The 22,974-nt window shown below is 45.2% G+C and overlaps 1 protein-coding gene across 1 annotated transcript in view; it reads right to left on the bottom strand.

Annotated features, from left to right (window-relative positions):
• Positions 1 to 22,974, bottom strand: part of LOC101333221 (ATP-binding cassette sub-family C member 4-like) — a 167,375-nt gene that overhangs the window by 118,664 nt on the left and 25,737 nt on the right. The window contains exons 2-4 of the mRNA XM_073795048.1: positions 14,813 to 15,005; positions 8,941 to 9,042; positions 4,963 to 5,154 (exon numbers count right to left, since the gene is read on the bottom strand). Of these exons, the coding sequence (XP_073651149.1) occupies positions 4,963 to 5,154; positions 8,941 to 9,042; positions 14,813 to 15,005 (487 nt within the window). The remainder of the gene's footprint in view (positions 1 to 4,962; positions 5,155 to 8,940; positions 9,043 to 14,812; positions 15,006 to 22,974) is intronic.

Raw genomic sequence — 22,974 nt, 5'->3', positions numbered from 1 at the left:
ATTATTTCTTTGTTAGGCTCAGAAGTTTATACCATCTCTTGCTTTTGGTTTTCACGAAAAACAATGAGCCATTTTAAGATAGGTTTCCAGCCTTAAACACACGCACACGTGCGCACACACAGTTGCTTAGCCTCCGTTTCACTGTTGACAGTCCTTGCAAACTGTTCCACTTAGATTTTATGCCTTGATTTTATGTCATTTTGGTTTCCTTCTCAAAATTGCACCTAGCTATAGCACAGCAATCTTCACCACATTCTAGAAGAGGCACTTAAATCTACTCTTTCATTTAGCACAGTTAGGCCATATGAAACAGGCTCTCTGAGTCTGGTAGTAGGACTTCAAGTGTGTTATTTACTCTGCAAATTATTTATGGACCAGCCCCAAATGGGAAAACCATTTCAAAGGATTTGAAGTAAAATCCAAGTCAGGCTAATTTCCCAGCCACCATTTTCCAATTAGGTTAAAGGGAAAAGCCTGAGTTGAGCATATATTATAGTTCCTCCCACTGGAGGAATTAATTGTTACCTTTCAGTTAAATTTCACCAATTTGCACTGAAAAGCAGTACATAGACTAGAGAAACACAAGGAAATGGCGACGCTCGTTTGACGCCACCCGTCCTGAAGCACATCGAGGGCCCTTCAGCGATGGTGGAGACTTACAGTAGAAACATCACGGAGCAGAGACTGTGTGAGCAGAGACAGATGTGAGGTCCTGGCAGAGGAGGGCTGGGTTCCAGAGTCAAACAGCAGGAGGCCTCTGCCTTTCTTCACAGTTTTTCTTCCATTTGGAATTGGCCCTCCTCGCACAGCCTGTCAATATCCTGCCCATCTTTCCAGGCTCAGCCCAAACACACTCTTCCATGAAACCATCCTGGAGTCGTCTCTTTTCCTGCTGGGTTCCTAAGGCTTTGCTTACATCTTTCATGAAGGACCTTCTCTCAGCTCCTGGAGTGGGGAAGCTCTGTGCACCAAGCACTGTTCTGAAACCTGATACCGATTATCTCTAATCCTCACAACAAGCTGCACAGTAAGTACTGGCCCCATTTCACAGATGAGGAAACTGAGAGTAAGTGAGGTTACATCGTTGGTCTGAGGACTGTCAGCTTTTAAACAGAAGATCTGGAATCTGAACCAAGCTCACGGCAGTTCATAGCCTTCTGCTCTTTCACATCATGCTATCCAAGTGGTGACTGAAAAGTATATTTGAAATGAAGGCAATACTAAAATAATTCAAGACCTGAAGGCCTCTATACCTAGATAAGGAAGTATCAATAAACTTATTATTCTATGACTGTCAAGGCAATCTGAAAGTGTCCAAGTTGGCAGGAATGTGGTAAATATGAAATAAAAGTACAAGCTGTGGGCACCCAAGAGGGGTTTGTAAATTCAAGCGATCTATGTGAGAAAATATTAAACTAGAATTTATCACTGTGATACCTTTAAATATGTATCGCCTGAAAGTTTTTAAGAGCCTTCAAGTGGCTGAAGATAATATGCAGACAAATGTGACATACTATATTACTTGTGTTATGGTAACAGAATATTTTTATTGTCGATTTATATAATGTACTATGTGCAGAGCACCTATATAAATATCAACTCAAAAATGGAAGTTAAATACTCAGATACCTTCCTTCTTACATGTCACATTTTATGGATGTGATTCTGCCAAAAACTAGCTGAGCTTATAATTAATAGCTAATTTATTTTCAAAATCACTCTAACATTTATAGAATGCTTGTTACATCTCTAGCAATCAGGTGCTTTAAAATCATTACTGCATTTCATCCTCAAAACAACCTCATGAGGTTGACAGTATTATTATCTCCACTTTACAGATGAAGAAACAGGCTTGTAAGGTTCAGACAATCAACCGAAATCACACACCTGGTCAACAGAGACCCTGAGACCCAATCCCTGAGCCTTCTGACTCCTGGGCCTTGGAGTTGATGTCATCAGCCTGAATCGATGTTGCCAAATGTGATTACATCTTACCTCTCTATTTTGTTACAGAAAAGTTTTCAGCTCAATGAACTTTAATGTTTACTTCAACTAGATATAGTATCATGCATTTATATTATTATTAACATTTGTAATTACGTTAACTAGACCTAGTATAATACATCTATGTTGTTATTAACATATGTAATACAAGAAATGTTGCTTTTTTTGTTTGTTTTCCTCAGGATTTGTGGGAAGTGGGAGGTAAGGAGATCTGTAAGGAGAAACCTTTATTATATTTATATGTACCTACGTACATATGTATGGATGTAGAGAAAAGGGCTATAAGAGTAACAGTAGCTACCATTTACTAAAAACCTGGCATATTTGCATTTTATAGGCACTGCCTGTAGCCTTTACAGTAATCCCACACCTCCTCCATTTAATAAGAGAGGAAACAGACATATACCTGGAGTTACCACCCAAGACTGTTTCTCTCCAAAGGCGAAGGCTTTTCTACTGCTTGTGCAGTCTCTGTATCTACAGGCCAAAATAATTCCAGAATGCCACTATTATCTGTGACTGTCTTATGCCCATCCACTGACACAGGGATTCCAGAAGGAGATAAGCAGAGGATCTCATTACTCATTAAGTGGTTCCCAGGTGTCGTAAAGACCTTGCTGACCCTTTGCTAATCAGTCATAGACAACATTTCAGAGCAGCAGCAAAACCTCTTGGAAACCCTCTGACCCAACGCCCTCATTTTGCTGCAGAAACGTCAGAGGCCCAGGCAGGAAACAGGACGTGTCCAAAGTGACAAAGCCGGGGCCAGGACTCTGCTCTCCACTCCTTCTCCGCCCTGGGCCTCCCTTCCTGCCAAGGAGGGAATGGGCACGAGGGGCCCCAACTCTATGTCCCGACCACGCAGCACAACGGGAGATCAGTCCGTGCTTATAAACCCCACATCACGTACAGAAGAATCGCTGTGCAGCCCAATCCCGCAGGGGCCCCTTCCCACCAGGGTCTGTGCCGCAGGGACACCCGAGGGTGGGTGAAGCCCCAGGACACGGCCCGAGTTACTGGTCCCATCACCCCACGGGGCTGGGGCAAAGCCTCAGCCGCCGGGGAAAACGCTGAACGGCAGCCCCTATCTCAACACCTGCTTTTCTCCAGAGATGCTCAAATGCTGGGGGGAAAGACAGGGCTGAGCATCACCAGGGGCAAGGTCGTGAAAGAAACACCCACACACTGGCCTAGGTCTCTGGAGTATGATCTGGGAATCGGGAGCTGGACGTGATTAAAGGTAAAGCGGAAATGTCTGAGATCTGCTTATTCCACATTCAACCTTACCTTCATCCATCACGCTCTGTTTAAAAAGCTCCTTCTTTTAAATTTCTTCATCTGAGAGGCAGCATGACACTGTGGAAAAGCATGGAGTCTAGAGTCATGCAGGGACAGACTGAACGTGAGGTGCAAATGCTGGGGACAGCTGTTTCATCTCTCCAAGCCTCAGTTTTACCAACTATAGAATGAGGGTGGTGACAGCGAGGACACTCACAAAACGTTAATAACCCATATACTTTTCATGCGCGCATGAGCGTCTGTGAGCGACAGAAAAATGATTCGCACGTGGACTCTGAATAAATGAGAGCTACCGTTCTCACTGTTACACGTGTGCTTTCCCCCTTCCTTTCTTCCACAATATATATACCACTTAACAAAAACCTAGCTCATTACTGCTAACTTGATGTCATTTCCGCAAATGCACAATCTCCCATTAACAATAACCTGGGAGAAAGAAATAGAAGCCCATTAAACGAGCAAGCAATTCTGTTCTGTCCACATCAACTGATGCAATCTATGATGTTCAAGCCATTGTTCAAGCAGAATTACTCTTTCCTCACAAGGCGGGTTTGGAGCCCTCAACACCTCGCCCTTGAAAGCCTGTCCCAGCCTTTTCCTCGCAGCATAAAAGGGCAGTCAGACGTCCAGAATGCACTGAACAGACCCCGGGGGAGCCCTTTAATGCTATTATTCACTGATTTTTATCATCCAAGAGAGTAACATCGTATTTATCAGTATTTACATTTTTCTTTCTTTTTGCCAAATTACATTCTCCTATCAGATAAGTTCAGTTTTCATCATTCATTCACTAAGTTCATTTAAATCCCAACAGAGTTAAATGTTTTCAGGTGCCATTTTCTGTGAAACTCAATGCCATTTGTGAAAACAACCTTTCCCCCAGTGAAACAATGCAATAATAAGAAGAAATTTTAAAGCGTTCCGCTTTCCTTAAATAATAAAACACAAGTCAAAAATGGAGAGAGAAACCTACAGACTGAAAGGGAAGGAGGAGGCATCAACAAAGCGCAGAGGGCAGACCTTACGTGGAGCCTGATTCAAACCACCAGCGAATGAGATTTCTCAGTGAGATGATTAACAACATGTAAACACGGACTCGAAGGTTGACGATATTCAGGAATTTTGGTTACTTTTCAGGTGCAATAACGTGGCGACTTTTTCTCAGAGGCTTTCCTATCTTTTAGAGAAAACTAGTGAAATGTTTACAGATGAACTAATCTGAGGTCTAGGATCTGCTTCAGAATAATCTGGGGTGGGAGTGGGGCCGGCAGTGGGCAGGGATAGAGATACAGCAAGACTGGCCACGAGCCGATCCTGGCTGAAGCTGGGGGTGGGTTCATGAGTATTCATTACACTGTGCTCTCTAGTTTTTACAAATTTTTGTAATTGCCCATTAAAAAGAGAAGTTAAAAGTGAATAAAACTTCACAAAGTGAAACAACTCCCTCCCCCAAAAAAAGACATTCTATGATTGTTGGTATCACATCAGGATTCAAACAGTGACACACGTGTGTGCATATTCACTCAGAAGACGAAAGTATTAAACAACATGAAAAGGTCTTTCAAAATTTGAAAGAAACTTTTAACAAACCTTGTAGTTTAAACCAACGCTCTCATTATTTGAAATTCGAATATATGCAACTCAAAAGTCATGACTCACTTTTTTCAAAGCACAAGCCTTTATTACTTTTTCATATCGTTCTTTTTCATATTTCTTCCCAAATAGAATATTACTCCTCAGAGTTCCTGAAAACACCCAGGGCTGCTGAGAAACATACGCGATCCTCCCGTGCACGCTGACCAGCCCCTGGCTCGGGGGCAGCTCCCCCAGCACAGCACTCAACAGTGACGACTGAAACAGATGGCAACACACACGCGTGAACAGGCAGCACTCAGGACGGACACGCCCCGCAGAACAACTGTCCCCACCCTGGGCGCTTGATAAACGATAGAACCCTTTCCTTTAGAATAACAAAAAAATAAGATTCTAAACCCTTTCATTCAGAATCTTATTCTGAAGGAATAGGATTAGGTACAGTATTCTAAACCCTTTCGTTTATAATAGGATTAAGGCAGTCAGGACAAAAAAAAAAAGGAAGAATAACACCATTGGTCAAGGTAAACTAATGGTTGATAAGGATTATTAATAAAGTGCTATATTCAGCAAAGACTAATTAAGAATGTTTAACATTCTTAACTAGCAGAGCAGCCCAGCAGGACGTGTATTTCATGTATCTGATGTATAATGCAGCTGTTCTTGCATCCAGGTATCCTTTACTTGACAAATACTTGCTCTTAAAAGCAAGTGTGTGAAGTGTGTGAAGAATATATCCAAAATTATTAAAAGAACTCTGAAGTGAGTTGTGTCCAAAGAGCAAAAGTCCGTCATAAAGGAAGTCATCCCCCTCTTGTGTACACATCCCCCTCTTGTGTACACATCCCCCTCTTGTGTACACATCCCACGTTTAGATTTCTGTATTTTGTTGTACAAAACACAGGAGACCAAGTGCACGTGCACATGTCCTTCAAATCTTTAACAACACACAGGGGTGGCGCGTCTGTGTCCACAGCATCACAGCGCTCACCACACTGGGCTGAAATGATCTGCCTGCGTATCTGTCTCGCCCCAGAACCTGGCTGCCTCTGGAGGGCAGAGGCGTCTGCGGCTTGCTCACGTCTGTATCTTTAGCTCCAGCACATGGCTGCACACTCACTACACGTGCACTGACGGGACCACGTCAAGTCACATGAGGAAATGCTCAGAGCTTCCCGGAAGAGCCATTACAACCTCCAGACCTCCTGGAGGGCCCACTGTGACAGAAAGAAGTCCCCACGGTCTCAGTCTGTCCTGAACAGCTGTCACATAAACCATTTCCTTCACTGAGACGTCCAAAGTCCCGACAAGCAGTTCCCAACTGTGTAACATGAAGCACCAGGAAGGAAAACACAACGTGCTTACTAGCTCATTAAAATAATGTACTTAATAGAATATTCAGTATGAGGTTTTTAATCATTTGTAAGGTTTCATTATGACCCTTGGTTTTAACTGTCTATTTCATTAATCTCCACAAGGTGGCAGCATAAGCGCATACATGCCTGGCCCTTTACTAATAAATAATTTGAAATCTCCACTAATCGCTCCATTTTCATTTGATAAAGAATGAATCTCAGTAACGCTCAGCACGCAAAGGGGCACTTTGTAGGATAAAGTCACTCTTGGTAAATTAACTCTTACAAATAACGGTCAAAGCTCTAATTTCACGAGAGCTCTAATTGAACACCAACAGCAACAAAAAATGGGGAATAAAGAAATTAATTATGGGGACTTCCCTGGTGGCGTAGTGGTTAAGAATCCGCCTGCCAATGCAGGGGACCCAACACAGCCAAATATAAATTAATAAATTAATTTTAAAAATCTATTAAAAAATTAATGATGACATCATGGGTCAGAGTGATAAAGCCTCATATTTATACATGTTTCATGCATTACCTGTCCTGGCTAAACAGGGGCAATAAAGTACTTCTACTGTAAGAAAAACAAAAAACATGAAGACACCTGCGACAGCACACAGTCCAACGCGAGGGAGAAGGACAAAGTACTCATCGTGCCAATCACAGGTAGTATTCCTGAGAGACGTAAGAGTGTATGCATGTGTTAAGAAAACTGTCAGTAACTGCTAATGTTTAAAAAGAAAAAAAGAGTGGTTACACTTGATTAGTAAAATGCCCAAAAGATCGAAAGGCAGAGTCTGCATCATCTTCAAAATGAAAAATTTTGCTGGAAAGAACTAAACTAATTATAAAACATTCACATACTAAAAAAAAAATGACAATTATTTTTCATCACCAAAAAAACTAGCCCCAGATTTTATAGGTATTACAAATCTATCAATAAGAGGCTAGATTTTAATACATGAGAAACATTTTTTAAGCTTCTCCATTCCTTTCTTCCTGTCTGACACCTATTAGGGTTCCCATTTTACTACCTTTCACTCAGTTACGACAACAAAACAACGAGCCACATACAAACAACAGCTTCGCGTTGCAGCCCTTCACAGTCTGTCAGGGCCAGACACTGAGTTCCCTCCCTGTTCAGGCTTCAGGATCGGGCACTGCTCCGCCGTGACCAGAAGGGGGCAGCACTCGACAGCGCAGGGGTACCGGGGACTGTCTCCTGATTATACAGGCTCTGGGGGCACTGACTCAACAAGGACGGTCTGAGGGCTGATCATCTGATCATCAGCTGAGCCCCACTCTGTAACAGAGACCGTTTGAAATCCCTGCCCCGTGGAGATTCGGAGGCTCTCACAGGACCATTTATTTTAAAGCTTCAAGACTGAGACCAAGTCCCATCATTTCAGGAATGAGACCTGGGTCCCCGAAAACCTCCCCCACCTGCCCACCTGGCTGTATAGCGGAGCAGGTTACAGAGCTCATGTCTATCTCCTGCCTCCCAACCCAGCATGGCCTTCATTCAGAAGCAGCTTCTCCCCAAAACCTCCAACGTCTGTGCCCCTCCCCCTCCGAGGGCTCTCTCACCCATGACCTAAGTCGACAGGTCCTAATTACTAACGACCCCAGCGTGGAGCAGAATCCTTCCACAGGCAAGGCCAGGACAACAGAATAGGGTGCTCTGTAGCATGATGCAAGTTGCACAGAAGTCTGAGAACATGTTACTAAGTTCTTGAAAGAAGAACAAAGGAGCTCATTTTAAAATGCTACATAGTTTGGTACAAAAGAAATTTGGTAATGGGTCATTCAAAGTACGTGTTAGCATTCACAGAGTCGCCTTTATAATGGAACTTTAATGGTGCTTTCCATAAGTGTGCATATGATGAGAAATACCACGCTGGAGGTACATCCGTGTGCACAGAGGGCCATGAAACCAGGGGGCAGGGGGCGCGTTTCGGTCGTCGGTAAAGGGGCTGCACAGGGTGTGCGATACTGACAACTTCTTGAGAGCAGACCCTGTGTGTTTTCTGTTTGCCTGCACATCATAAATAAACCAAGTGTTGGAAAATCACCAGTTCTCCCTGTCAGCTTGCCACACAGTGCAACCTTCCAACTGGGAATCACGGGTGCTATGTCCTCCTGCTGTCGCCTCCCCGTCCCTGCTGCCACCAAAGTAGCCAGAACCATCTAGAAGCTTAGGATGCGGAGCCTCCACCCTGCCCGACAGCAAAGATCTGTATGAAGATCCACGCTTCACTCCATATGTAATAAGATGATCTGAGAATTCAAGGCAAAAAACGTACACTGATTCCCCAAAGCCTCTGGTCTGTAACAACTGTTTATGTACCTGTTAGTTAACCCATTCCATACTGCAGCATTTTGTCTGTCCAATCCTATAAAGTCTAACATTACAAACGTATGTACTTGAAGTTCAAAATGTGCTAATACTTTGAAAGCTCTCCTGAAAATGAGATAGAGAGCAACATGTCAAACGTCTTAGGCTGATTTTATACTTAATCTCCAGTAGTTGCAAACCTATTCCTGATTTTGAGAATTTTTATAACATACTTCCAGTAAATGAGCAAATCACACTTTACAACATGAGTAAAGTCTGAAAATTCTCTGAAAAATCTATGTCTTCAGTTGTCTGTTAGCAGTCAAGATCTTAGAATGAAGAATTTGTTACCTCATCCCAAAAGGTAGTGAAATCTTGCACGTCCACTACGGTTTTACCATCTGATGGCAGCTGAGGGTTGCACTGGGATATCTCATCAAGTAACGGAAAAGTCTACAGAAAAGGAAAAACAGATTGTTTAAACTGCAGGAACAAAACGCAAACAAAAATAATCGCTTTCCTGGAATTTGCAAGAAAAAACTTTATACAGCTTAGATATCATTTTGCCAACTATATTTAAAATGTTGGTTCACATCAGAACATACTAAATAATATATAGAATAATATATACTATTATTATAGCATATAGTATATACAATCATACAGTATACATAGTATACATGTATAGATTATTATATATATTATATATATTACATATGTTTGTGTGTGTGTGTATGTGTGTATATATACATATATAAATATAAATAAAATAAAGACTTCCAGGCCATGAGAAAAGTTGTAACTTTCTCAACAAGGATACTGGTTTACTAGATCCTCCTTAAGGAGAAAATACGGCTGCAAACTCCAACACATGTAAAACCTGGACATTTTTATTGTTTTACTTTTGTGTCACTAACAACAAACAGGGGAGCTGGAGTTGGTAGGAACTGATTCCATAAATATTTCCTGAATCCCACCGTATCCCAAGCACCATGTGACATACTAGGAACACAGAGAGGAAGGTCATTCCCAGGCCTTCAGGAATCAGGTGGCACAGGACAGGCTGGGGACACAAGACAAATGGCAGAGACTCACCGAAAACCCTGGCTCTGCCTGTTTTGAGTCGTGACCTTTTCCTGGGCAATTAAGTATACTCTGGTCTTCTCACGCACGTTAACTCAATATCACTGCTTGTCATTAACTATCACTCAAATCATTGCTCTAAAAATGAAATGCTCTTATTAAGTTTCTATCTCTTAAAAAATAGTTTACAAGCATCTATTCACAATCAGTTGTCTCTCCTTAGTCAGTGCCCTCTCTCCTCGACAGCAGGAATGGCCGCATCTCCCACTTATTATTTTCATACCACTTAGGAGCTATTCAATGCAATTCAGCTGAACAGACCAAGTCCTGTGAACCACTACTGAACTAACATAATCATATATAGGAAAACTCCCTCTTGCCCTGCAAATGCTGGACATAATTCAACAAGAAAAGCTACAGTCCTAGAGAAATACCACCCTCGCTGCCCACTCCCCGCCCCCCAAGAACTGTGAATGTGTGGCAAAGACTGCTGGCTGTCCCCCAAATCTGCTCTCGTTCTTCTGAGGTAACAAACCCCAGATTTCAGCTGGCACCTGGCAGCCTGGAAGGAGGCCCTCTCTCTCCAGCCTCCCGAGCAGATAGGTGTAGCCATGTGACTACATCCAGGCCGGTGGAAAGGGACAATGTCCAGGACCTTCATCCACCCCACGGCCTGGGCCTCGGAGGTTACCAGCTGGGTCAAGGCCACGTGCAGAGGGGTAACAAGAGAGAAGGAGTCTGGGTCCCTAACACCCTGGAGGATCATACTAACCACGGAACTTGTTATGGGGTGAACTGTATCCCCACAGAAAAGCTATGTTGAAGACCTAACCACAGTTACCTCAAAACGTGACTTTATTTGGAAATTGGGTTGTTGCAGATGTAATCCATTAAGGTGAGATCACACTGGAGTAGGGTGGGCCTGATACTGAGCAGGACCCTGAAGGGCTCCTGGGCTCAAAAGCCTTTCTGAGTCGCACATTTCTTTGATTACAGGAAATAGGCTTCGTTCAGCCTCCACGACCTTCCCTGAGTTCCAACAGGCAGGTTCAAGCTGTTGTTAATTAGGGGAGGGAGGGGATGGGAGACAAGGAGAAACAGTCAAGAGAAACAATAGTACAGCCTTGCGGGCAGGGTCCTGGTTCCCCATCCAGGGATACACAGAGAGATATCTTTTAGATGTTTTGCAGACACTGAAACCCACACGAGGTGGGACAAGTTAACGGTTAAGCACATAGACCCCAGACCAGTTGGAACCAGAAGGTCGATGATGTTGACTCCCGCTTACCTCCCCACCAACCAATCAGAAGACTGCCCACCAGCTGACCACGCCCTCTTTGAACCATTAATATAAAACTTCTCACTACCCCCTCCAGGTTGGGACACACAGTTTTGAGGGCATTAGCCCACTGTGGCCCCCTTTGCCTGGCAACGGAATAAAGCTATTCTTTTCTACTTCACCCAAAACTCTGTCTCCGAGATTTAATTCCGTGTCGGGATACAGAGGCCGGAGTCGGCTGCCGGCCCTGAATCCAATATCATTGGTGGCCTTATGAGAGATGCAGAGACAGACACACAGACAGAAAACCACCACACGACGATGGAGACAGAGGTTGGAGTGATGGCAGCTACAAGCCGGAACGCCAAGGTGTGCCTGCAACCGCCAGAAGCTAACAGAGGCAAGGAAGGATTCCCCCATCGACTAAAAAAATATATTCACAATCTAAAAGTTGACAGTGCTGTTTTATTCTGCAGTATTCTTAGGACTTCAAGCCCAGCAGGCAGCATCTCAAGTAACTACGAGAAAACTGCTCCAAGGAGGCGAGGCGGAGCTAGGATATACAGGAGTTTTCCAACAAAGGGCAAGTAGTAGGAACAAAAGATTACTGTTAATTAAAGAAAACCAGATATCCCAAGTTAAGGAATTTAGTGTTTTTCTATGTATGGGAAGACGCAAGAGTCTGGGCTCACCGAAATCATTCCCTTGACATGCACCTCAGCTATCTGGGGCCAGTATCCTGTGTTTTCACATCCTGAGTCTCCTCGGGGCTCCCACAGGGAGTGGCTGTAGTCTGATGGCCGCTAGATGGCAGGTATTCTTTCCCTTCCTGAGTTTCCTCAGGGCTCACCAGCTCATTCTGGAGCGCTGCAGTCGCTGATGAGTGTGACATCCTTGTTTACTGATACGGCAGGCAATATTCCATTTCTCACCCCTTGCAGGATTCAGAGAGATCTTGAACCTCCTGCCATCTTGATTTCAGACTTCTAGCTTCCAGAACTGTGAAACAATAAATTTCTGTGGTTTGGGCTTCCCTGGTGGCACGGTGGTTGAGAGTCCACCTGCCGATGCAGGGGACGCGGGTTCGTGCCCCGGTCTGGGAAGATCCCACATGCCGTGGAGCGGCTGGGCCCGTGAGCCGTGGCCGCTGAGCCTGCGCGTCCAGAGCCTGTACTCCGCAACGGGAGAGGCCAAAACAGTGAGAGGCCCGTGTACCGCAAAAAATAAAAAAAACTTAAAAAATAATAATAAAAAAAAAGAAACCGGGCTTTGGGCATAATCCTAGTTCTGTCATTTACAAGCTGTGTGAGGATGGGTGAGCTATTTCACCTGTTACAAGAGCCTGTTGCAGATAAGTCATGAATATTCCTCCCTCTCTTGACTCAATTCCCTCCCTTTTACCTCGACCCTCCTATATACATACAGTGCCTCAGCCCAAACTGGGTTAAGAAGTTGATTTGCGAACTAAGTTCCTGCTTCTCCATTCTTTGGCCATTGAATGAAGCTTGTGCTGTTCCACACTCATCATCAGTTTAATTATTGGCTGTGGGAATCCGGATGGAAAAACAACCGCCCCGGCCAAGATAAGGGTTCTCAGCCTACACAAGGAACAGAGGCTCCAGAACAAGACCGCCTGGTTTGGGATCCTGCACCACCACTCACTTGCTGTGTGATGGTAGGCAGCTTACTCAACCTCTCTGCTTCAGTGACTTCAGGTGTAAAAGAAGAGGTAATAGCTCCTTTCCTTCCAGCAGGAAAACTGGAAATGGGTGCCTACCAAAATCAATGAGAAGCCTTCACCTTCCCATTTCCACCCACATACATTGTGAAAATGCACAAACAGAAGGTATTTGGAGAGTTTCATGCTCTGCCTGAAGTTAAGGAGACAAGTGTCTACTTTGTTATTATTTACTTTAACTACACCCATACACCTTCTTCTAGGCCCCTCTTGCCTTAAGGGCCATCAAATAGCCAAGAGAGGTAGCTACACACACTGAATACACCACAATCAAAATCAGCATAGGAGCTCCCATCCCCTGGGGATCCCCTAGACCATCCCATAGAAAAAGAAAACGTCAGAATTTGCGGGAAAGATGAATGGGTTAAGGTCCAGAAACAAAAGATCTAATAATCACCCAAGTGTGATTAAAGCCCCAAGGTTTGGACTTCCCTGGTGGCACAGTGGTTAAGAATCCGCCTGCCAATGCAGGGGACACGGGCTCGAGCCCTGGTCCGGGAAGATCCCACATGCCGTGGAGCAACTAAGCCCGTGCGCCACAACTACTGAGCCTGTGCCCTAGAGCCCACATGCTGCAACTACTGAGCCCGAGTGCTACAACTACTGAAGCCCACATGCCTAGAGCCTGTGCTCCGCAAAAAGAGAAGCCAGAACAAAGAGTAGCCCCCGCTCGCCGCAACTAGAGAGAAAAACCCGTGCACAGCAATGAAGACCTAACGCAGCTAAAAAAAAAAAAAAAAAAAAAAAAATCCACCTTCCAATACAGGGGACAAGGGTTCGATCCCTGGTCGCTGAACTAAGATCCCACATGCCACGGGACAACTAAGCCTGTGTGTTGCAACTACTGAGCCCACGCGCTCTGGAGCCCACAAACCACAACTAGAGAGAAGCCCACGCGTTGCAACGAAAGATCCCGTGTGCCACAGCTAAGACCCAATGCAGCCAAATAAATAACCAAAAAAAAAAAAAAAAAGCCCCAAGTTTCAGGCCCATCTTGTTAGTAGTCCCAGCTACTAGATGGAAAACTTTAGTTAAGAGCTTCACCTCTCTGAGCCGTTTTTTATCTGTGTGTTTCCTCCCAGTTTAAGGAACCTTCAGTGGTTTCAGGACCAAATGATTCCTAGGCAGGACCACCTGCATCAAGACCATGCACTGCTTCTCCAAAGGCTAAAGATATGGACCACATATCTTTATATGGACCATATGGACCATATGGACCATATCTTTATATATGGACCCCATATCTTTATATGGACCATATGGACCATGCAGGCTTCAGGGACCCCATCCCCAGCGTGGTCCTCAAAGGTGGAAGTGGAAATATTCGAAATAGGGAAAGGAGCTGGTCAAATACACACTCCAGTAGTGGCTGTGTGTCCCAATCAAAACGTCTTCAAGAATAAAATAAATATTAAATAAAAAATAAGTGTTTTTTAATCCTTAAATAAAAAAGAAGTGTTTTTCACCAACACGAAATTTGCTATGATTAGGTACCAGGACATACAGTGAAAGACACACACGGAGAGAGGGAGGCAGAGAGAGACGTGGTCATAGACACAAGGACAGAGGGAGCCCGGTGCAGTTGGAACGCGCCGTCACATAAGATATATGGGAAGAGGTGGTGATATTACTGGAAGCCGGCAGCGGTCCAGGGCGCTAACTAGATACAGGAGGTTGTTAATAAGCTGATTGCTTTGGGGTAAAAAGGCTACAGCTTTAGTTCAAAACTGCGAATTCCTGAGCGGCATGGGGGAAGCCGGCTAACGGTGGGGTGCAGGGACTGCAGTCCCTCCTCCAGCTGGGTGGTGACGCCCCCGGGGCAGCCTCGGGTCTCAGCCTCCCCGCCTCCTGCTCTCTGGCATTGCAGGTTGGCGGGGCGACTAGCGGCAAGGGAGGCAGACCCTGTGCCCCAGCCACCAGGTCGCCGGGTCTCCCTCCCCGGGCCTGCTCCCGCCCTGCCCGCGCGCCCAGGCGCAAAGGGGAACACGCCGCCGGCGTGGGGAGGCTCCAGCGGCGGCGGAAAGCGCTCCCTCTGCCCAACACTCTGCCCCCCTAAAGGGCGCCGGCGGCGTCCGGCAGAGGCCCGCGTTAGCGGGATGTCGCAGCTCAGGCGGGGCGCTCACCAGAACAGGCGGGAGCAGAGGTTCGCGTCCTGCAGCGGGCTGGGCGGCACCTCCGGGTACGCCGGCAGCATCTTGCCGGCGCTGGCGGGGAGTCTGGAGCCCCGGGCGCCTCCGCTCCGTAGGAACCTGGAGTGGAGCACCCGCGGCCGCTCCGTCCGCGTCTACCCCCAGCCACGCCGCCTTCCGGGAACGCCTAGTGTCGGGGGCGGGGAGGGGAGGAGCGCTCTCTACGCGCAGCTGTTAGAGGCCTGGGAGGCGAAGCCAGCGCGCAAGGTGCAGGGCTGCCGGACGAAGGGGGGCCGAGCGGACGCTGCCAGGAGCCACAGGCAGGTGTGAGGCAAGGCCGCAGGCGCAGTTGATGGAGGCGGGTAGGCGGGCTAAACAGCACACCGGGTCCAGCGCGCAGGCACCCACTTACTAGTACCTGGCTGCAAACTCTGCCAAAAGTGCTTGCTCTGAGCCCACGCACCCCAGAAGGTGGAGAGAGGAGGCTCAGGCTCTGCCCACCTTTGCTACTCAAAAATGTCCCCTGGGGGGCTTCCCTGGTGGCGCAGTGGTTGAGAGTCCGCCTGCCGATGCAGGGGACACGGGTTCGTGACCCGGTCCGGGAAGATCCCACATGCCGCGGAGCGGCTGGGCCCGTGAGCCATGGCTGCTGAGCCTGCGCGTCCAGAGCCTGTGCTCCGCAACGGGAGAGGCCACAGCAGCGAGAGGCCCGCGTACCGCAAAAAAAAAAAAAAAAAAAAAAAGTCATTATAGACACATATATGTACAAATTTATTTATGTACACATGTTTATCAGAGCAGTGCTTATTACAATATAATAGAATTTATAAACATTCTACGTTCAGCAATAGCAGAATGATTAAATAAGTCATTTTTAAACAAGTGTTTTTTGAACATCCATCAGACAACCTTCTAAACTGGGGATCAATGGTAAAAAAGGCATGTAAGTTTTATCTCCTCAAGAGGAAATAAAAGAGAGTAGTTGGAGACGGCCAGCAAACCCCGATTTAAATTGCACAGTCAAGAAACTTGAGCTGAAATGGGAAACCAAGAAGGAGACAGCCTTGTCCAAATCTGGGAGAAAAAAAGATCCCCAAAAAGTGAAAACAAAAAATCCATGGCATTGGATAAGATAACTTGGGTGAGTGTAGATTTTTTTAAAGGGAAGAGAGACCTGTTGCATCTGGAAGAGAGGGGAGGTCACTAGGCAAACTGCCACCCCCGAGACTGGGGAGGCCCCCCCAGTGAAGAGAGGAAATGGAGGCTTCCCAGAGCAAAACCACCAGGGGGACCTGTGCCTGGGGAGGAAAACCAGAATTATAACTGACTATCGCTGCAGGCTCAGTGTGACAATGAGAGTTAGAAACTACAGGGGGACCCAGTCATGCGAGGACTCACAACACAGTGAGATTTTCCTCCAGGAGCTCCACCAGGATCCTACAGAAAATACCAGAGAAAAATCCCTCAGCCTTCCTGCTGGGGGTGGGGGGAAAGTAGCCAATTTGAAATAGACCCCAAGACTCCAAGGCTTGCCCTTGGGGGAAACTAGTTAACCAGAGTCTAACCTGCTGGGGTGTTAACTGAGCCTAACTGACCTGGGGGAAGAGAAATACCCAGCTCCAGCTGTCTCTAGCCATCCTGTCCCACATAAGGGAAGGGGTGGGGGGAGAAAAAAATGAGAAACACTTGTGAAGTTCATGGTCCAGAGGCAGAAGCTCACTGGGGGATTGAGACTTAATCGTGGGAACTGCTTGCCCTCACACCTCACCACCTCATTACTAAGGCCTTGTTACAGCAGTTCCTTTAACCCAGGACATTGTGTCTGCATATCCAAAAAAAGTTACAAGGCACACCAAAAGCCAAAAACAAAATTTTTTTTGAAGAGACAGAGCATGCATCAGAACCAGATGTGCCAGGGATGTTGGAATGATCAGACCAGGAATTTAAATGCAACTATGATTAATACACCAAGGGCTCTAATGGATAAAGTAGACAGCATGCAAAAACAGATGAGCAGTGTAAGCAGAGAGATGGAAATCCTCAGAAAGAACCAAAAAGAAACGCTAGAGATAAAAAGCACTGTAACCGAAATGAAGAATGCCTCTGATGGGCTTATTAGCAGACTGGCCACAGCTGAGGGAGGAGTTGCTGAGCTAGAGGATCTATCAACAGAATCCACAAAAGCCAAAAGGCAAAGAGAACGAAGGCTAGAAAAACCAGAATATCCAGGACTGAGGAACAAATACAAAAGATTCCACATCTGCTTACTGAGAATTCCAGAAGGAGAAGCAAGAGAGAAAGGGACAAAAGAAACGTTTAAAACAATAATGACTCAAAATTTCCCCCAATTAATGTCAAACACCAAACCACAGGTCCAGGAAGCTCAGAGAACACCAAGCAGAATTAATGTCAAAAAAAAAAAAACAACCCCAACTCCTACAACTAGGTATACTATTTTCAAATTAAAGAAAAACACTTTGGCTATAGAGGAATAAAGATAAGAATTACATCCAACTTCTCTTCAGAAATCATGCAAACAAGAAGAGAGTGGAGTGAAAAATTTTAAGTGTTGAGAGAAAAAAAATCACCAACCTAGAATTCTGTACCTTGTGAAATGATCTTTCAAAACCGAAGGAGAAATATTTTTTTCAGACAAACAAAAACTGAGGGACTTTGTTGCCGGTGGACTTGCTTTGCAAAAAATGTTAAAAGCTGGGATTCCCTGGTGGCGCAGTGGTTGAGAGTCCGCCTGCCGATGCAGGGGACACGGTTTCGTGCCCCGGTCTGGGAGGATCTCACATGCTGCGGAGCGGCTGGGCCCGTGAGCCATGGCCGCTGAGCCTGTGCGTCCGGAGCCTGTGCTCCGCAACGGGAGAGGCCACAGCAGTGAGAGGCCCGCGTACCGCAAAAAAAAAAAAAAAAAAAAAAAGTTAAAAGCAGTTCTTCACTGAGAAGGAAAATAATGTCAGAAACAAAGACCTACATAAAGTAAGGAAGAGCATCAAAGAAGGACGAAGGGAATAGTTCTGCAAGAGGAACAGATAAAACGGTATTGAAAGGGGCTTCCCTGTTGGCGCAGTGGTAGAAAATCCGCCTGCCCATGCAGGGCACACGGGTTCGTGCCCCGGTCCGGGAAGATCCCACATGCCGCGGAGTGGGTGGGCCCGTGAGCCATAGCCGCTGAGCCTGTGCGTCCGGAGCCTGTGCTCCGCAATCGGAGAGGCCACAGAAGTGAGAGGCCCACGTATCGCAAAAAAACAAGACAAACAAACAAACAAAAAACGGTATTGAAAGCTTTGAACAGTGGCCAGAATGGAAGAACTTCCAAAAGCTGTATCCTGAGAGTGCAGTGACGAAAGCAACAGAGAAGTTGTGAGGATTTTAGCAAAGAGGCTATTAGACTCTGCCTGCCACTCCCATCCCTTCATTTCTCTTTCATGGCAACCACATGTCGTATGTCACCTCACCTGTGGACTGAGGATCAGCCAGCTCCCTAACTTGTGCACTGAACCCTGTTTACTGCGCTGGTTAATACTTTTATTGACTCAACTGTAGGTTCTTTCTGGATTCCTAACCTTTGACTACGCCTGAGCTTTGGTAGCTAAGGATATTCTTCTTCTTTTACTTTGCAGTGGGTTTTGCTGGGTTCTGCCTGCTGATGGCATTTAACTACTGACCACTGTCTACTACACAGAGGAACCAAGATAAGGTGGCAGCTTTGGATGAGAAGCAATTGGGAAAGAGCAGCTGGCCTTTGACCCAAATCTAGTAGTTTAGGTCAGAAAGCCTGAGGTGCAAGCTCTTCAGAATGAGCTGATCTGTAAGGATACATGTAACGCCATGTCATGTGTCCACGCAAAGCTCAGAATCAAACTATGTAGTATAGCTTGCCCGTATCCTGTCAGAGATGCCACTCTCTCTAAATTGAGACCAGAGTTTCCACACCTTTCACCAACTAGTGTGTATGTATGTGTCATTTATCATTTTTCAATAGTCAGTCAACTTAAGTCTTTACTCGTTAATCAAGATTGCCAGGCAGGCTATTTCTAGCACACGTCTGTGTGTCCTATAGGACTGCAACCTTTACTCTGCTGCCCTCAAACCGCTTTTCTTATTTCAGATTTAGACTTTCATCCAGCCGCTATCAAGCATTGCCATCCATCTCTGCCTGTCAGTCAACTGGTTCAGTTTCCATAAAACAACCAAGTCTGCCTTATAATGGCACTTGTTTGTAGGTCCATGTTGGTGTTTTATTACATTTTCCTGCATTCTTTAAAATAAGTGAATAGAAGATGGAAAAATTAATATGCTAATAGCAATAATGCAATTCCTGCAAAGATGGAGAGAGTATGAAGTAGAACAAAGGAGGTAACTCTTCCATCTGGTTCGGATGCATATTGGAAGTCAACTCACTGACTATATGCTTAATTTTGAAGGAAAGGGATTTTTTTGAATCTATGGAAGCTTTATTCATAACTGCCAAACCCTGGAAGTAATCAAAACGTCCTTCAGTAGGTGAATGGATAAATAAACTGGTTCATCCAGACAGTGGAGTATTATTCAGCACTAAAAAGAAATGAGCTACCAAGACATGAAACAACATGAAGGAAACTTAAATGCTTGTAACTAAGTGAAAGAAGCCAGTCTGAAAAGGCCACATACTTTATGATTCTAAGTATATGACAGAAAGGCAAAACTATGGAGTCAATAAAAAGAGCAGTGGCTGCCAGAGGGTGGAGGTGGGAGTGAGGGATGAACTGGTGGAGCACAGAGGATTTTAGGACAATGAAAATACTCTGTATGATACCATAATGATGGAAATGTCATTATATATTTGTCCAAAACCATAGAATGCACAATACCAAGAGTGAACCCTAACGTAAGCTATGGACTCCGGGGGACTTCCCTGGTGGTCCAGTGGTAAAGAATCCACCTTGCAATGCAGGGGACAAGGGTTCGATCACTGGTTGGGGACCTAAGATCCCGCATGCCGTGGGGCAACTAAGCCCGCACGCCACTACTACTGAGCTCGCGCGCCTCAACGAAGGAGTCCACGTGCCGCAAACTACAGAGCCCGTGCACCCTTGAGTCCACGTGCCACAACTAGAGAGAAGCCCGCATGCCACAACAAGAACGCACGCACCACAAGGAAATATCCCACGTGCTGCAACTAAGACCTGATGCAGCCAATAAATAAATAAAATATATTTTTAAAAAACCTGTGGATTTCAGGTGACTATGATGTGTCAGTGTAGATTCATCAATTGTAGCAAAAATATCACTCTGGTGGAGGAATGTTGGTAGTGGGGAGGCTATGGAGTGCGGGGACAGGGCAGATATGGGAAATCTCTGTACTTGCCACTACAAAAAAAGAGAGAGAAAAAAGAAAAATCTATGAAATACTAATAAGATATCGATGAAGATTATATATGCAAAAGGTGAAGTGTTATAATAGAGGACATAAAGAGATTTTTTTTTTAAGTTAGAGACTGAGATTCATATTAATAAATTGTCCCATGGATCCCTTAGAGAATTTCACAGGCTTATACATCATCCGATAGAGATACAGCTTTCTCCAACTCAATCAGGAAAATTAGAAGGCCAGACTTAGCCTATCTCCTGTCAATTTTTAAAAAGTAATGTATAACACACTACCAAAGTGATCATCATTAACCTCCTTTCCATCCCTTGCAAATTACCATCAGCAGGTCCATTTTTTTCTTCATTAAACTTTTTTTCTGTTTATTAAATGGGACTTCAGTTGAACTAAGAGAAATAGAATTTGAGGTAAGAAATACATTTATAAAATTAATTTGCATTGCATTATATTAATGTTAAATCTCTGTTTTGGATAATCACAGATATATGACATTCAGGGGTTAAAAAGCTGAAATGCTCTTCCCGAACATAAAGAACTCTAGAATTCTTTTTTGTTTTCTGAAAAGGGACTTCCCTTCACTCCATCTAGACAGTCTATTTTCAACTGCACTCTCAGGGAAGCTATGGGTATAAAATTAGCAAATTGAATCTAAATGAAACGTATGTTTCCTACCCTCACAGAGCTTACAACTTATACTGTGTGTGCAATTCCCATCCTTCGGGTCACACCTTTGAGTGAAGGCTTCTATTGTAATATGAACAACAGAAAGGAAGTCCACTATGTTTCAGTATTAAAACAAAACATATTGACTTTTTTGATGGGCATTTTTCTAAAATGTGTTGCTGATATCCCTCCATTCTTAGAGTGGGAAGAATATGATGACAAACATTATTAATTATTTGGTATCATTATCAGCAAGTAGTGTGCCATTTGGTACAATACCCTTAGGGCCTAATGAAACACAGGTGTAGGGGTTTATGATTTACTTACATACATTTAATAGCAACCATTTATCTTTTAAAACTTTCATGTCCATTTTTTATATATTTTTCTTCTCTTTCCTTTTCTAATAGTATTTTACTTTTTACTATTTTTAAACTGGCTTGTTAAGTAAGATTTAATAGGCTTTAAAGTAAGCATCTGAGGGTCTCTGCTAGGAATAATAATGATGAGTTTGGACACACAATTTTGGCAACTTAGATGCCTCTTGGTCTCAGTTGTCTTCTGTGAGACTGAAATTGCCCGAAGAATGACAGATGGAGAAGTGAATGTTATCAGAAGGTGTTTTGGCTTGCTAATGGCTTTATAAGTGTTCCTAAATGATTAGTAAATTTCCCTTCTTCTTTTAATATGAAATATTTCAAGAACGCTAAAAATACGCCCAATTTTATTTTTCAAATGTACATATATCCAAAACAGATTATATAAAGTGTTGAGGGCTTCTGTGGTGGCGCAGTGGTTGGGAGTCCGCCTGCTGATGCAGGGGACGCGGGTTCGCGCCCCGGTCCGGGAAGATCCCACATGCTGCAGAGCGGCTGGGCCCGTGAGCCATGGCCGCTGAGCCTGCACGTCCGGAGCCTGTGCTCCGCAACGGGAGAGGCCACAGCAGTGAGGGGCCCGCGTGTGGACATTTTCCTAGAGTTATTTACGAATTTTCATTAAAGAAATAAGATGTATAGGAACAAACCAAAAAGAGAGAGAGGGACAGAGAAACCAAAGGTGGAGCCCTGAAGCCCTCCAACATTTACAGGTAGAGACCCACCCAAGGAGACTGAGGTGGGAGAAAATATGCCGTCACAGACGTGCAGGAAAAGCTGGAACCTATGCTTCTGAAGACAGAAGAGTAAAAATCTGATTAGGCAAAGTGGAGATTTTTGACTTAGAAAAAGCAGCATTTTAAAGACAGAGAGAGAGAGAAACCCTATAAAACTGTGTTGAGCAGAAAACAGTGTGTGAAGGTGTGGAGATAGCGGTTATAACAACTCCTGTGAGAAATTTTGCTGTGAGGAGGAACAGAAAAGAAGTAGAAAAAGAAATAATTGCAGGAGTACAACCCTTGAGAAGGCACTCCTCCACGCTGTAGACTGTTCTATAGCCAGTGTTTAATAACATGGGCGAGAGTTGCCAGTGCCTGCCCATACGCCCTGGCCCCTTCCATTTCACACCAGCCTGATGTCCTGCAACTCTGTCCTTCAGAATGTGGCTTTGAGCTGTTGCAGATGTAATTAAGGTGAGGTCACTAGGGCGGGTCCTAATCCAGCTGGTATGATTGGTGTCCTTATGAAAAGGGGACGTTTGGACACAGGGAGAACACCAGCGGAAGCTGCAGGCAGACATGGTGGTGCTGTGTCTCTAAGCCAAGGAACACCAGAGATTGTCAACACATCACCAGAAACGAGGAGAGAGGCAGGGAACAGACGGTCCTCACAGCCCCCAGAGGCAGCCACCCCTTCCCACACCTTGATTTTGGAGTTCTGGCCTCCAGAACTGTGAGAGAATGAATTTCCGTTGTTTAAGCCACCCAAGTTTAAACCTGCCGCGTGTGCTCCCGAGAACAGCCTCCACACAGGTCTGTCCCACCCTTATGCCACCCCCATCTTTATCCCCTCGACCACCAGAACGAGCCTCCCAAAAGACAAATCCCATCAGGGTTCACCCCCCTCAGGACGCTTTATCCGTCTTTGATGCAGTCCTCCTCCATCCCCATGCCTGGTCATTTTCTGTGAGCGCTCTCCCCCCTCGCCCCCTCCCAGGTCCACTGAGACACAGGCCACTG

Source organism: Tursiops truncatus, chromosome 18, assembly GCF_011762595.2.
Source record: "Tursiops truncatus isolate mTurTru1 chromosome 18, mTurTru1.mat.Y, whole genome shotgun sequence".
In the NCBI taxonomy this organism is placed as follows: Eukaryota; Metazoa; Chordata; class Mammalia; order Artiodactyla; family Delphinidae; genus Tursiops; species Tursiops truncatus.
The sequence above is the reverse complement of the archived record's forward strand: the minus strand, read 5'-3'. Positions and strand labels throughout refer to the sequence as shown.